This window comes from Papio anubis, chromosome X (genome assembly GCF_008728515.1).
Source record: "Papio anubis isolate 15944 chromosome X, Panubis1.0, whole genome shotgun sequence".
Taxonomy (NCBI): Eukaryota; Metazoa; Chordata; class Mammalia; order Primates; family Cercopithecidae; genus Papio; species Papio anubis.
Genome location: NC_044996.1, coordinates 50,645,001 through 50,660,940, shown reverse-complemented (window position 1 = coordinate 50,660,940; position 15,940 = coordinate 50,645,001). Strand labels below are relative to the sequence as shown.

Sequence of the window (15,940 nt, the reverse complement as noted above, 5' to 3'; positions counted from 1 at the left end):
TTATCATTTCACTATATACAAGCTCAGTGACCACTTAGCTAAGTGACCTAATACCTCTGTGCTTCAACTGTCCTCATCTGTAAAACTGTAATAATAATAGAGATACCCTACCCTACCCCTCTCCCATCCCTGCAATAAAGCCATATACTTGCCTACCACCCTGCCATATTAACTGTCTATGGAGATTAATTATCATAATCACCTGTATTTGGTGTATCAATTTCCTCCTCTCCTGTTTACACCCCCATAAACTGTGTGATGACCTCCTCTGCTCCACTTCTGCCTATGTTTTTGTTAAGGACACCAGAGATTTTCTAGATGCCAATATGCATAGCATATTCTAAATCAGCTTAATTTCTATCTCTTAATTGATTTTGTAATGATTATCTTTATACCCTTACTAATTCTCCCAGTAAATATTCTAAACAAAGAAAAGAGGTTTAATTGACTCACAGTTCCACATGTCTGGGGGGGGGCCTCAGAAAACTTACAATCATGGTGGAAGGTGAAGCAGTCACCTTCACAAGGCAGCAGGCCAGATAGAGAGTGCAAGAGAGAGCAGGGAAAAACTGCCTTATAAAACCATCAGATCTCTAAGAACTCACTCACTATCATCAGAACAGCATGAGGGAAACCATCCCCATGATTCAGTCACCTCCAACCAGGTCTCTCCCTCCACACATGGAGATTATGGGGATGACAATTCGAAATGAGATTTGGGTGGGGACATAGAGCCAAATCATATTATTCCACCCCTGGTTCCTCCCAAATGTCATGTCCTTTTTGCATTTCAAAACAAATCATGCCTTCCCAACAGTCCCCAAAGCCTTAACTCATTCCAACCCAAAAATTCAAGTCCCAAGTCTCATATGAGACAAAGAAAGTCCTTTCCACCTAGGAGCCTGTCAAATCAAAAGCAAGTTAGTTACTTTCAAGATACAATGGGTATACAGGCATTGGATAAATGCACCCATTCCAAATGGGAGAAATTGGCCAAAACAAAGGGGCTACAGGACCCATGCAAGTTCGAAACCCAGCAGGACATCCATTAAATCTGAAATCTCCAAAATTATCTTCTTTGACCCCATGTTTCACATCCAGGGCATACTGATGGAAGGGGTGGCCTACCACAGCCTTGGGCAGCTCCTTCATGGGCTGGCATTGAGTGTCTGCAGCTTTTCCAGGCACACAGTGCAAGCTGTTGGTGGATCTACCATTCTGGGGTGTGAAGGATGGTGGGCCTCTTCTCACAGCTTCACTAGGCAGTGCCACAGTGAGGAGTCTTTGTAAGGGCTTTGACCCCATATTTCCCTTCCACACTGCACTAGTACAAGTTCTCCATGAGGGCTCTACCCCTGAAGCCGACTTCTACCTGGATATCCATGTTTTTCTGTACATCCTCTGAAACCTAAGCAGAGGCTCCCAAACCTCAATTCTTGACTTCCGTGCATCCGCAAGCCTAACACCATGTGGTGTGAAGAAAGAGTCTGAATTTCTTCTCTTGCATGTGGCTATCTAGCTGTATGGTTTGCTGAAAGACTATTGTTTCCATATGGAATGGTGTTGAAAACCGATTGACCATGACTGTGTGGGTTTATTTCTGGACTCCAAATTTTATTCCATTGATCCATATGCCTATGCTTAAGCCAGTAGCATGCTGTCTTAATTACTATAGCTTTGTAGTAAGTTTTGAAATTCAAAGTGTGAGTCCTCCAAATTTCTTTTCTCCTTTTCAAGATTGTTTTGGCTATTGAGGGCACTTTGTAATTCCATGTGATTTTTAGGATGGTATTTTCACTTCTGGAAAAAAAGGCTGGACTTGATAGGGATTGCATTGAATCTGTAGATCAATTGATGGAGTATTGCCATCTTTAACAATACTGAATCTTTCATTCCATGCATGTGAACGCCTCTATTTACTTAGTTACTCTATAATTTAACTCAATGATGCTTTATAGTTTTCACTGCACTTGTGTACCTCCCACCATTCCTAAATATTTTATTCTTTTGATGTTGTTATAAACAAAAGTGTTTCTTAATCCATTTTCAGATTGTTCATTGCTAGTACATAGAGCAGGAACTTATATTTGTATGTAGCTCTTGTATTCTGAACCTTTTGCTGGAATTCATTTATGAGCTCAAATAGATGTTTCCATGAATTTTTAAATGTTTATAAATACAAGGTTGTGTCATCTGTGATTAGAGATAGTGCTACTTTCCTTTCAATTTGATACCTTTTAATTTTTCTTGCCTAGTTGTCCAGTAAAATGTTGAACAGATGTCATGATATTGACATCCTTCTATTTTTCCTGACTTTATGGGGAAAGCTTTCAGTCTTTCCCCTTTAAGTATGATGTTAGTTGTTGCTTTTCCTTGTAGATGTCCTTCATCAGATTGAGAAATTCCCCTTCTATCCCTAATTTGGATTTTATCAAATAATTTTTCTGCATCAACTGAGATAACTGTGTGGAAATTTTTCCCTTCATTTCCTATTAATGTGTTGTATGGCATTGTTTGATTTTCACATGTTGAATCACTCTTTACTTTTGGAATAAATTCTACTTGGTCATGGTGTATAATCTTTTAAATATGCTGCTGGATTATGTTTGCTAGTAATTTTTGAGTATTTTTCATCTCTACCTATCTATCTACTTATCTATAGTTTTCTTTGCTTTTGATGTCTATGTTTGGCTTTAATATCAGGGTAATTCTGGTTTCATTGTATGAGTCAGGAAGTAGTCCCTAATCTTTAATTTTTGAAAGTGTTTGAGAAGGATTGATATTAATTCATTTTTAAATGTTTGACAGACTTCACTGGTGAAGCCATCTGGTTCTAGGCTTCTCTTCATTGCAAGATTTTTGATTGCTGATTTACTCTATTTGTTAGGTCTATCAGAATGTCTTATTTCTTCTTGAGTTAGTTTGAGTAATTTGTGTTTTCTAGGAATGTCTCCATTTCATCTAGGTTTTTTAGTTTCTTGGCACATAATTGTTCATAGTATTCTCCTATAATTTTTTTAAAATCATATAAGGTTGGTAGTAATATGCACACTTTCATTACTGAATACTCACACTTTCATAAATTGAATATTCTGTCTATTTTTATTGATCAGTCTAACTGGTGGTGTCAATTTTATTGGTCTTTTCAAAGAACCAATTTCTGGGTTTATTAATTATCTGTATTGTTTTTCTACTTGCTAGGTTTTTTTTATCTCCTCCCTAATATGTAGTATGTCCTTCCTTTTGCTTCCATTGGATTTAGTGTGCCTTCTTTCCTAGTTTTTCTTTTTTTTTTTTTGAGACAGAGTCTTACTCTGTCACCCAGGCTGGAGTGCAGTGGTGCTATCACAGCTCACTGCAAGCTCTGCCTCCCAGGTTCATGCCATTCTCCTGCCTCAGCCTCCCAAGTAGCTGGAACTACAGGCGCCCACCACCACACCCAGTTAATTTTTTGTATTTTTAGTAGAGATGGGGTTTCACCGTGTTAGCCAGGATGGTCTCGATCTCCTGACCTCGTGATCTGCCCGTCTCAGCCTCCCAAAGTGCTGGGATTACAGGCATGAGCCACCGTGCGCGGCCTCCTAGTTTCTTTTTTTTCCTTTTTTTAATTATACTTTAAGTTCTAGGGTACATGTGCACAATGTGCAGGTTTGTTACATATGTATATATGTGCCAAGTTGGTGTGCTGCACCCATTAACTCGTAATTTATATTAGGTATATCTCCTAATGCTATCCCTCCCCTTCCCCCTCCCCACAGTAGGACCCAGTGTGTGATGATCCCCTTCCTGTGTCCAAGTGATCTCATTGTTCACTCCCACCTATGAGTGAGAACATGCGGTATTTGGTTTTCTGTTCTTATGAGAAGCTGCACAGAATGATGGTTTCCAGCTGCATCCATGTCCCTACAAATGACACACACACACACTCATCCTTTTTAATGGCTGCATAGTATTCCATGGTGTATATGTGCCACATTTTCTTAATCCAGTCTGTCACTGATGGATTACTTGGGTTGATTCCAAGTCTTTGCTATTGTGAATAGTGCCACACAAACATATGTGTGCATGTGTCTTTATAGCAGCATGACTTATAATCCTTTGGGTATATCCCCAGTAATGGAATGGCTGGGTCATATGGCATTTAGTTCTAGATCCTGAGGAATCACTACACGTTTTCCACAATGGTTGAACTGGTTTACAGTCCCACTAACAGTGTAAAAGTGTTCTATTTCTCCACATCCTCCAGCACCTGTTGTTTCCTGACTTTTTAATGATTGCCATATCTAACTGGTGTGAGATGGTATCTCATTGTGGTTTTGATTTGTATTTCTCTGATGGCGAAAGTGATGATGAGCATTTTTCATGCCTGTTGGCTGTATGAATGTCTTATTTTGAGAAGTGTCTATTCATATCCTTTCTGCCCAATTTTGATGGGGTTGTTTATTTTTTCTTTGTAAATTTGTTTTGGAGCTTGTAGGTTCTGGATATTAGCCCTGTCAGATGAGTAGATTGCAAAAAATTTTCTCTCCCATTCTTGTAGGTTGCCTGTTCACTCTGATGGTAGTTTCTTTGCTGTGCAGAAGTTCTTTAGTTTCATTTAGATCCCATTTGTCAATTTTGGCTTTTGTTGCCATTGCTTTTGGTATTTAGACATGAAGTCCTGCCTGTGCCTATGTCCTGAATGGTATTACCTAGGTTTTCTAGGGTTTTATGGTTTTAGGTCTAACATTTAAGTTCTAATCCATCGTGGAATTAATTTTCATGTAAGGAGTAAGGAAAGGATCCAGTTTCAGCTTTCTACTTATGGCTGTAGCCACTTTTCCTCCCACCATTTATTAAATAGGGAATCCTTTTCCCCATTTCTTGTTTTGCCTGTGGGTTTGTCAAAGATCAGATGGCTGTAGATGTGTGGTAGCATTTGAGGGCTCTGTTCTTGTCTGCTATTCATATCTCTACTTTTGTACCAGTACCATGCTGTTTTGGTTACTGTAGCCTTGTAGTATAGTTTGAAGTCAGGTAGCATGATGCCACCAGCTTTGTTCTTTTGGCTTACAGCCTCCTAGTTTCTTAAGATGAACCCTTAGGTTATTGATTTGAAATCTTTCTTCTTTATTAATGTATACATACACCTGTTAGTTTCACTCTGAACACTGCTTTGGCTGTATCCCATCAGTTTTGGTATGTTGCATTTTCATTTTCGGCCATGTCAAAATATTTTCCAATATCCTTTGTGATTTTCTTTGGCCCACTGACTTTTTAGGAGTGTGTTGTTTCATTTCTACACATGTATAAAATTTCCCAGTTTTTTTTCTGTTATTGATGTCTAGTTTCATTCTGTTGTGGTTGAAGAAAATATTTTGCATTATTTCAATATTTTCTCATGTATTTAGATTCATTTTGTGGGCTAACATATTGTCTATTCTGAAAAAAAGTTTCATGTGCACTTGAGAGGAATGTATATTCTGCCATTGTTGGGCAGAGTGTTCTGTATATGTGTTAGGTTTAGTTGGTTCATAGTTTCGTTCATGTCTTCTATTTGATGAGTCCAGCACCTGGCTAAAAATCTACATATTATTTTCATGTCCAACCATTGGCAATTGTAAAGTTGTCACCAATCAGACCACATGGAAAAAGCTACCTTTCCCACACAAACCTTGGTACATAGCCAGTGAATTATAGTTTCTGAAGGGAGTTGCAGTCAAGGACTCAGGTTCACCTGGCTGGCCATGCTCTTATGCATATCTGCATTCCTAAGCCAAGCACCTCCTTTCAGAGGCTTCCTTATCTGGGTCTCTGGCAAAAGTCTTCATCAGGCACCTATGCCAAGGCCTCCTTATGGAGTTGGAAGGAGTAATCGCAAACAGCTTTTCTCCACTCTGATTCAGTACTCAGAATTTTCCCATTCCTAGCCCTTCCCTCTAACCTTCTGGTCCATAAAGTTGCAGGAGCCTTTTGCTCCAGACTTCATTGGCTACGAGATGACCCCTACATCTGTGCTGACCCAACCCACCTGATCCTAGACCAACAGTGTGCCACAGAGAAAAATGGGACGGGGGAGCTGGTGTTTTCTCCAGTTTAGCCTCTTGGTTATGTTATCATAGTAAGTGATTAAAAGCTTGATTGTTACTTTCATTTTGGCATTTTTTATCAGCTATTCTGACACCTGGTAGCTCAGCTCTCTTCGGCTCAGCTGAGCTCCTGACAAATTGGTGCAGCAAGTAGTGTAGTGGATTAAGCACAATTGTAGAAAAACAAGAAGCCTGAAAATCCCATGGGCCACTTTGCCAATGGGGTGCTAGTGGAGTCCATGGGGCACTCTCAGAGGGTGTTAGTAGATGCTTTGCAAGAGTTTGAGGATCCTACAGAGAACCTTGTCAATGGGTCTTGGGAAATGCTAGCAGAAGCCATGGGGAATTCTTGGATGCTGCCAGTGAACTATTGGATGTTTAATTTGAGGGGTCCCATTAATCCTTATTCATTTCCAACTATTTTGCTGAACTTATCTAGTGGGTCACATTTGAATTCCAAAAGAGGGACTCTAAGAAATTCAGGGAAGCAATTCTCTGGCTACTGTTTACTGTTCTCCCATGATGAGCCCAAAAGTCATTGGAGATTCTCCTAGCTGAGTTACACCCAGTGACTACTGTTAGCTCTAAGCAGGTCCTTGGCAATGATGGAAAGCCTGCAAAGCAGTGAGTTATTGAGATTCACGCTTTTAATGAAAGAGGATCACCTCACCTAGTGTGGCCTGATGAGACCTTAGAGACTTGGTAAGCTTGCTTCCAAAATGGAGGACATAATCTTCTCAAATGTAGTAAGGGAGATTGGCACCTTGTGGAGTGCACCACTTTGTATGTGTACTCTAGAGTGCCTTGACATTGGACACTTTGCCTAAGTAGTAGGAAGAAGAGGAGGAAAATGAAAAGTATGAATACTTTTCCTTCCTCAACTGGTTACTACTTCAGACCTGACAGGTTTCAACTGCCCGTGACAAGTTCCTTACCATTGGATAACATATCTGAACCAGAATCACAAAAGCTATAGATATAGATGTGAGCCACTCTGGTCATCCCTTGGGTCCACAATGAGGAAGTGGGAAGAGTAGATAATAGGATTGTCAACCAAACTCAAATTTCCAGGCCCATTCATACCATTCTTACTGATTGTCAAGCTCAATTAAACTTCCTAATGGAATTAGATCAACCAGTCCATGACACAACCTGAATTTTAACAGACAAATTCTCAGGTATGAAAAAAGTGGCTGCGTCAAAATAGCAAATATAAACCAACAGAAAGACATAAAAATGGTAAACATGTGCCCTCTCCTGGGCAGTCTAGGTGAGGACCCTTCGGAAAAGATTTCTGGATCTGGCTATTCCGTAAAGAAGTCTTAAAAGAGGAAATTGAAGGGACACCCCACAAAGAACTCCTAGCCGGATGCTGGACCACAGAGGGCTCGACAGGCAACCCTGTTAGGAGTTGCACAGTGATTTTTTATAAGTAATACACATGCTATTTTCTGTGCCTCTCTCAGTGCCCCCAGAACCCATACCCTGGGATTTTAACCCAATGGGTAACTATGAGACCTTCAGCATGTTGGATTTGTCTCTATTTCTTTTCTTTTTTTAAAAATTTTTATTTTATTTATTTATTTATTTATTTATTTATTTTTGAGACAGAGACTCACTGTGTCACCCAGGCTGGAGTGGCGGGATCTCGGCTCACTGCAACCTCCGCCTCCTGGGTTCAAGCAATTATCCTGCCTCCACCTCCTGAGTAGCCAGGACTACAGGCGCGTGCCACCACGCCTGGCTAATTTTTGTATTTTTAGTAGAGACGGGGTTTTGCCATGTTGGCCAGGCTGGCCTCGAACTCCTGAACTCAGGTGATCCACCCACCTTGTCCTCCCAAAGTGCTGGAATTACAGGTGTGAGCCACTGTGCCCAGCCGTCTATTTCTTTATCTATAAAATGAGAGAGTTGGATGGTCTTTAAAGTCTATGCTAATGTTTTCAGTTCTATCTCTTCTTTATGTACATATATATTTATTTAAATTGAACTTAACTACAAGAAAAAAATTCTAAGTACACACATCCTCACGTACACACACACAAACACACACGTTTTTTACAGAAGTTCCCTAAATTTACATGAACTTAAGACAGAGACACTGCTCCGTAATCATGGTTTCTGGTGTTTGAAACAATTATACAGCTTCAGCTAATTTTACTTGGTAAGTCTTGAATCCCAACAGCTCATTTTAAGTAAAATGTTTTTCTCTAAATATGAGTATTTGTATCTTGATCCATCTGCTGTAATCTTAGCAAGGATGCTAAGCTAAACAGCATCTTTCATTAGTTTTTTTCAAACTCCAACTTTGATATTGTACTAAAAAAAAGTTATTCACAAAGATGTAATTTTACCTTTCACTCCCTGAATTACCAATTCTTATTCTTTCATTCCTCAATCTTATGAAATATATCTTTCTTGGCAGAACAATGACATTATCAAACTCAACACTTGCTGATAACTAGAAATATAATCTCCTTCAATAATCATATAGGAAGTTATAACATTAGTAACAGCTCATGGTCACTCTACTCTTTGTTAAGTCCAAGGATTTACTGCCCCATGAGTTTCAGGATCAAGAAACAAATAGTTAAATGGCATATGAAGTTCTTGATTTGTGAGACTAGCAACTTCTAGGCTCTGAAAGCGGGAGCAGATGGATATTCCTAGGACACCTGCTTTGCTTGCACACTGCGAGTTAACAGTTCCAAGAGGTTGTGGAGTTCTGTAAAGCAAAGTGCTTTACAAAGCAATATGCTTTACATTCCTGCTGCCTTTGGTTCTTGGTGATTAAGCTTAATATAATAGTAAGCCATTTCTATACACTATTTTAATAGCTAGTGTTAATGGAAAGAACATCATTAACCTGACTTCAAGGTATAATCTCCCTTGGAATGCTATTCAACTGTGTATATTTCCTATTCCTTAAGGTTTTGATTTACTATTATTGCTTCTTGAAAACTCCTAATTTACATACATAAAACTTTTTTATGTTATATAACTTTGTGTTATTGCACACTGAAACCACGTGCTTGAGATGCCAACACTTTCTTCCTCCTGAAGTGGCTTACAATCTGGTGTCCTAAACTGTAGTGAGTGTGGGGTATGAGGTTTGGGATTTCCAGTGTCTGGGAATCAGGTCATTCTCCTCTTCACAGAGGCTGACCCACTCCTCCTCATTGCCAATGGCTCCAACCTGTTAAAAAGGAGATCCTAAGGTTGGCTGGACAAGCCACAGGGACTGGGGCTGCCATATACACTATGTGCACCTGCCTGGTATGTAGTAGGCTGGGGAGAGCCACACCACAACGCCGACACCTGGGGATAAGTTGAGTCCTGAAAACACACACGCACACACATCCTCTCATACCTTGGAAGTACAGGCTTTTGCTATTCCTACCATTGAGCCTGAGTGAGTTTTAAACAAAAGCTCATGGTCAAGAACTGGGCCCCAGAAAGGCTGGGTCTGAAAGGTAAATCCTTTGGGAACGAACCTCTGTGAGAGGAAAATATCTTGGGCCCCCAAAATTCCTAAGCTAAACGGAAAATTCAAGCTAGGAATTGCTTAGGGCAAATCTGCCTCCCATTCTATTCAAAGTCATCCCTCTGCTCACTGAGATAAATGTATATCTGATTGCTTCCTTTGGAGAGGCTAATTAGAAACTCAAAAGAATCTAACCACTTGTCTCTCACCTACCTGTGACCTAGAAGCCCACTCCCCACTTTGAGTTGTCCCACTTTTGCTTCGAGTTGTCCCACCTTTCCGGACTGAACCAATGTTCATTTTACATATGTTGATTAAGGTCTCATGTCTCTCTAAAAGGTATAAAAACCAAGCTGTGGAGTCCAGGAGCGCAGCTGGGCCGCGGCGCTCCTGCCTCCGCTTTCCCAGCGCCCGCAGCTGAAGCGCAGCCCGCAGCCCGCAGCCCGGCGCGGACTCCCATCGCCGCAGTCGCCCTCCGGCGCCATGTCGCAGAACGGAGCGCCCAGGATGCAGGAGGAGAGCCTGCAGGGCTCCTGGGTGGAATTGCACTTCAGCAATAATGGGAACGGCAGCAGCGTTCCAGCCTCGGTTTCTATTTATAATGGTGACATGGAAAAAATACTGCTGGACGCACAGCATGAGTCTGGACGGAGTAGCTCCAAGAGTTCTCACTGTGACAGCCCACCTCGCTCACAGACACCACAAGATACTAACAGAGCCTCTGAACCAGATACCCATAGCATTGGAGAGAAAAACAGCTCACAGTCTGAGGAAGATGATATTGAGAGAAGGAAAGAAGTTGAAAGCATCTTGAAGAAAAACTCAGACTGGATATGGGATTGGTCAAGTCGGCCGGAAAATATTCCCCCCAAGGAGTTCCTCTTTAAACACCCGAAGCGCACGGCCACCCTCAGCATGAGGAACACGAGCGTCATGAAGAAAGGGGGCATATTCTCTGCGGAGTTTCTGAAAGTTTTCCTTCCGTCTCTACTGCTCTCTCATTTGCTGGCCATCGGATTGGGGATCTATATTGGAAGGCGTCTGACAACCTCCACCAGCACCTTTTGATGAAGAACTGGAGTCTGACTTGGTTCATTAGTGGGATTACTTCTGAGCTTGCAATGCAGCTCACTGAAGAGCTGTTAGATCCTGGGGTGGCCGCGTCACTTGTGTTTATTTGTTCTGTAAATGCTGCATTCCTAATTTAGTAAAACAAAACAACAGACACTAAAATCATGTTGATCTATAATTATACCTATGAGGTCAATTAATAAGCATGTCAGACTGATTAATATCTATTGTAAAAATTTGGTAGTGAATTTGGATATTAGATATAAATACCTGAATATAATTTTAATATCCTATTCCTGATGTATGTTGTATTTTAAAAATTATCTGCAACCTTAATTCAGTTGAAGTACTTTATATTTCAAAAGAATGAATAACATTGATAATAAAATCGCTACTTTAAGGGGTTTGTCCAAAATAAATATTGTGGCCTTATATATCACACTATTGTAGAAAGTATTATTTAATTTAAATGGATGCAGGTTGTCTACTAAAGATTATACATAACTATGCTAATTGTTCGTAATCAACAGAAACCAAGAGAGAGCTACAAACTCAGCTGTACCGTTCATACACTAAACTCTTCTTGCTTTTGCAGTATAAGGAATTAAGTCTCCGATCATTAGGTAATCACCTTGGATGATCAGTTTTCTGCTGAAGGCACCTGCTCAGTGTCTTTTCCTCTTTATCACTCTGCATTGGTGAATTTAATCCTCTCCTTTGTGCCCAACTTGTGTGTGCTTTTAAAATCAGCTTTATTCTAAGCAAATCTGTGTCTACTTTAAAAGACTGGAAATGGGGAAAAAATAAATAAATCTTTGCCAAAAAAAAAAAAAACCAAGCTGTGTTCTAACTACCTTGGGCACATGTCGCCAGGACCTCCTAAGGATGCGTCACAGGTGCACATCCTCAAGCTTGGCAAAATAAACTTTCTAAATTAACTGAGATCTGTCTCAATTTTGGGAGGTTCACACTTCTGAGGGCTCAGAGACCTTTGGTGATGGAGAGGACTTTCAACATCATCTTGTTCTTCCTCTTATCTGACATGTGAGAACTCAAGGTGGGCCCAGAGAAAAGACTTGGCCAGGATCCCATGGTTATTAATGATAGAGCTCTGGGCACAGCTGGGTGTCCTCACTTAGGGTCCACAACCATTTCAACCACATGCTGACCAGGGACACTCTGTCTTTCCCTGCTGCTACCCTGACCCTTTCTGCTCAACATACACCAAAAAGACCACTGCTGAACCACAACATAAGGAAGGTCCTTTTACAGAAATAACTCAGCTTTTGTTCTGGGAGCCAGACCGAAAAGTCCCTTTAAGAACCACTTCAGGGAAGAAGTGACTAGAAAAGAACCAGTCTCTTCAAATAGAGAATTGCCTTTTCCAAATTGATCAACAAAGCCCCCATGGGGTACCCTCCCGATATGGTTTGGCTGTGTCCCCACCCAAATCTCATCTTGCATTGTAGTTCGCATAATCTCCACGTGTCATGGGAGGGACCTGGTGAGAAGTAATTGAATCGTGGGAGTGGGTTTTTCCTATGTCATTCTCGTGACAGTGAATAAGTCTCATGAGATCTGATGGTTTTATAAAGGGCAATTCTCCTACACAGGCTCTCTCACTTGCCACTATGTAAGACATGTCTTCGCTCCTTCTTCACCTTCCATCATGATTGTGAGGCCTCCCCAGCCATGTGGAATAGTGAGTCCATTAAACCTCTTTTTTAAAATAAATTACCCAGTCTCGAGCATGTCTTTATTAGCACCATGGGAGCAGACTAATACAGTAAATTGGTACCAGGTAGTGGGGCACTGCTGTAAAGATACCTGAAAATGTAGAAGCAACTTTGGAACTGGGTAACAGGCAGAGGTTGGAACAGTTTGGAGAGCTCAGAAGAAGATAGGAAAATGTGGGAACGTTTGGAACTTCCTAGAGACTTGTTGAATGGCTTTGACCAAAATGCTGATAGTGACATGTACAATAAAGTCCAGGCTGAGGTGGTCTCAGATGGAGGTGAGGAACTTGTTGGGAACTGGAGCAAAGGTGACTATTGTTATGCTTTAGCAAAAAGACTGGTAGCATTTGCGCCTGCCCTAGAGATCTGTGGAACTTTGAACTTGAGAGAGATGAGTTAGGGTATCTGGTGGAAGAAATTTCTAAGTGGTAAAGGGTTCAAGAGGAAGCAGAGCATAAAAGTTTGGAAAACTTGTAGGCTGACGTTGCAAGAGAAAAGAAAAACCCACTTTCTGAGGAGAAATTCAAGCTGGCTGCAGAAATTTGCATCAATAAAAAGGAGTTGAAGGTTAATCATTAAGACAATGGGGAAAATGTCTCCAGGGCATGTCAGAGACCTTTGCAGCACCCCTCCTATCACAGGTCCAGAGGCCTAGGAGGAAAAAAATGGTTCTGTGGGTTGGGCTCAGGGCCCCCCCTACTTTGTGCAGCTTAGGGACTTGATGCCTTGAGTCCCAGCTGCTCCAGCCATGGCTAAAAGGGGTCAATGTGCAGCTTGGACCATGGCTTCAGAAGGTCCAAGCCCCAAGTCTTGGCAGCTTCCCCGTGGTGTTGAAAGCATGCAGATGCACAGAAGTCAAGAATTGAGGTTTGGGAGCTTTTGCCTAGATTTCAGAGAATGTATGGAAATGCCTGTATGTCTAGGCAAAAGTTTGCTGCAGGCATGGCACCCTTATGGAGAACTTCTGCTAGAGCAGTCCAGAAGGGAATTGTGGGTTTGAAGCACCCACACAGAATCCCCACTGGGGCACTGCTTAGTGGAGCTGTGAGAAAAAGGCCACTGTCCTCTAGCCCTCAAAATGGTGATCCACCGGCAGCTTGCACTGTGTACCTAGAAATGCCACAGACACTCAACGCCAGCCCATGAAAGCAGCCAGGAGGGGAGCTGTACCCCACAAAGCCACAGGGGTGGAGCTGCCCAAAACTATGGAAATCCACCTCTTGCATCAGCATGACCTGGATGTGAGATATGAAGTCAAAGGAGATCATTTTGGAGATTTAAGATTTGACTGCCTCGCTGGATTTTGGACTTTCAAAGGGCCTGTAGCCCCTTCATTTTGCCAATTTCTCTCACTTGGAACAGGTGCATTTACCCAATGCCTGTACCCTCATTGTATCTAGGAAGTAACTAACTTGCTTTTGCTTTTACAGGTTCCTAGGCAGAAGGGTCTTACCTTGTCTAAGATGAGACTTCAGATTGCGGACTTTTGAGTTAATGCAGAAAAGAGTTAAGATTTTCGGGGACTGTTGGGAAGGCATGATTGGTTTTGAAATGTGAGAACATGATATTTGGGAGGGGCCAGGGGCGGAACGATATGGTTTGCCTCTGTCCCCATCCAAATCTCATCTTAAATCATAGCTCCCATAATCTCCACTTGTCATGGGAGGGACCCAGAGAGAGATGATTGAATCACAGGGGCAGGTTTCTTCCATGCCATTCTCTTGAAAGTGAAAAAGTGTCAGATGATCTGATGGTTTTATAAAGGGCAGCTCCCCTACACAGGCTCTCTTGCCTGCTGCCATGTAAGACATGCCTTTGCTCCTTCTTCACCTTCCCCCAGGAGGCTCCTGTGAAGCCTCCCTAGCCATGTGGAACTGTGAGTCCATTAAACCTCTTTTTCTTCATAAATCACCCAGTGTCAGGTATGCCTTTATTAGCAGCTTAAAAAAGACTAATACACCCCCAAACTTCCCCAGCATGTGCCATTCCTGAGTCTTTCATCCCGCCTATTGATCTGCGTGTTGATTTTATTTCCAGCCTTGGACCAGCATATAAAACAAACCCCCCATGAGGAGGCGGCTTTTGGTTAAAAATTAGTCCTGTTTGTTACCTGTATGGATGCTCACCAGAAAGGCCCCTGTGTTGACAAAGGGGACTATTACTAAGAAGCAGACAGTGTTTGTCAGCTAAACATAGAGACTGAAGTGTCTACCCCAGAGCAAGCAGATGTGCAACCAATTGCCTCTTGGATCCACAAGAAGAGAAGATGGCCCATGGGAATTCAGACATCATCCTAGACTGGGACTACAAGCATGGACTGCCACTGCTGTGAGATGTCAAAACAGCATGAAAAAACTGTCCTTCCTACCAAACCCTGGCCAAAGCTAAAATCACTACTCAGGGACAGAATTCCCTAAACCAACAGGCCAGAATGTTTTTGACAGGTAGACCATTTTGGGTGTCTCATCCCATGCAGAAGACTTTACTGGATCCTGACTGCAGTTGGCACTTCTCCAGGTTTGGTCTAGCCCTCCCTGTGCATTCCACTGATTCAGGACACACCATCCTAGCCCTATAAGACCACATTTGCTCTCTGTTCGGTTTTCCTGAGCGCACTGAATCTGATAGTGTCATATTTGTATCCCAGGCTACATATCAGTGGGCTCAATCATGAGGCATACAATGGACTCTCCAAGTTCTGTATTGTTCCCAAGTTACTGGGATTATTGAGCATTTCAGTGGACAGTTAAGGACAGGCTTACTTGGCTAATGAAGAGAACAAGATACCCACAGACAGGACTACACATCTCAGGCAAGCGTTCTCTCATCTCAATGCATCAATTCAATGAAATGGTATTTCTCATTTGGACCTTATATTTGATCAGTCTGTCTGTCCCTTTCCTTCATTTGTGTAACCTTTTTTATAGTTATTAAAACCTCAGTCTCTATGGGGAATCCTGCAAGGGCCTTCCATCTCCTTTGACCCCTTTCCTGAAGACTTATAAAGATGAAAGTTTGAAAGTTTAAAGCAACTATTAAACAGCAATGAATGAAAAGTTATGTGAGCCCATTTAAAATTTTTCTCTTTCTTTCTTTCTTCTTTCATTATCTCTCTCTTCTTTCTTTCTTTCCTTCCTTCCTTCCTTCCTTCTTCATTTCTTCCTTTCATTCTGACAGAGGCTCACTCTGTCACCCAGCCTGGAGTGCAATGGCATCATCTTGGCTCACTGCAACCTCTGCCTCCCGGGTCCAAGCGAGTCTCATGCCTCAGCCTCCCGAGTGCCTGGAATTACAGGTGTGTACCAACATACCCGGCTAATTGTTTGTGGAGACAGGGTTTTGCCATGTTGGCCAGGCTGGTCTTGAACTCCTGGCCTCAAGTGATCCACCTGCCTTTGCTTCCCAGAGTGCTGGGGTTCCTGTCCTATGCTAAGAATTCTTAAACATTGCATGTTTTTCTGCTGAAGTTATAAAACAAATACTGTTTTCTATAAAAAGCCTTTTGTCCCTCTTGCATACAAACCTTCCAGAGAAAAGGTCTGGATGAAAATAGGGGAGAGAAAAACAATTGGAGGTTTTGA

The 15,940-nt window shown here is 41.8% G+C and overlaps 1 protein-coding gene across 1 annotated transcript; it reads left to right on the top strand.

The window, feature by feature from the left end:
- The first annotated feature begins 9,903 nt into the window (after positions 1-9,903).
- LOC101023749 (BCL2/adenovirus E1B 19 kDa protein-interacting protein 3) lies at positions 9,904-11,446 on the top strand. The gene has a single exon (XM_009197969.3). It carries the CDS (start codon positions 10,036-10,038, stop codon positions 10,618-10,620), a length of 585 nt encoding a protein of 194 aa, XP_009196233.2. The 5' UTR covers positions 9,904-10,035; the 3' UTR covers positions 10,621-11,446.
- Positions 11,447-15,940: the final 4,494 nt, after the last annotated feature.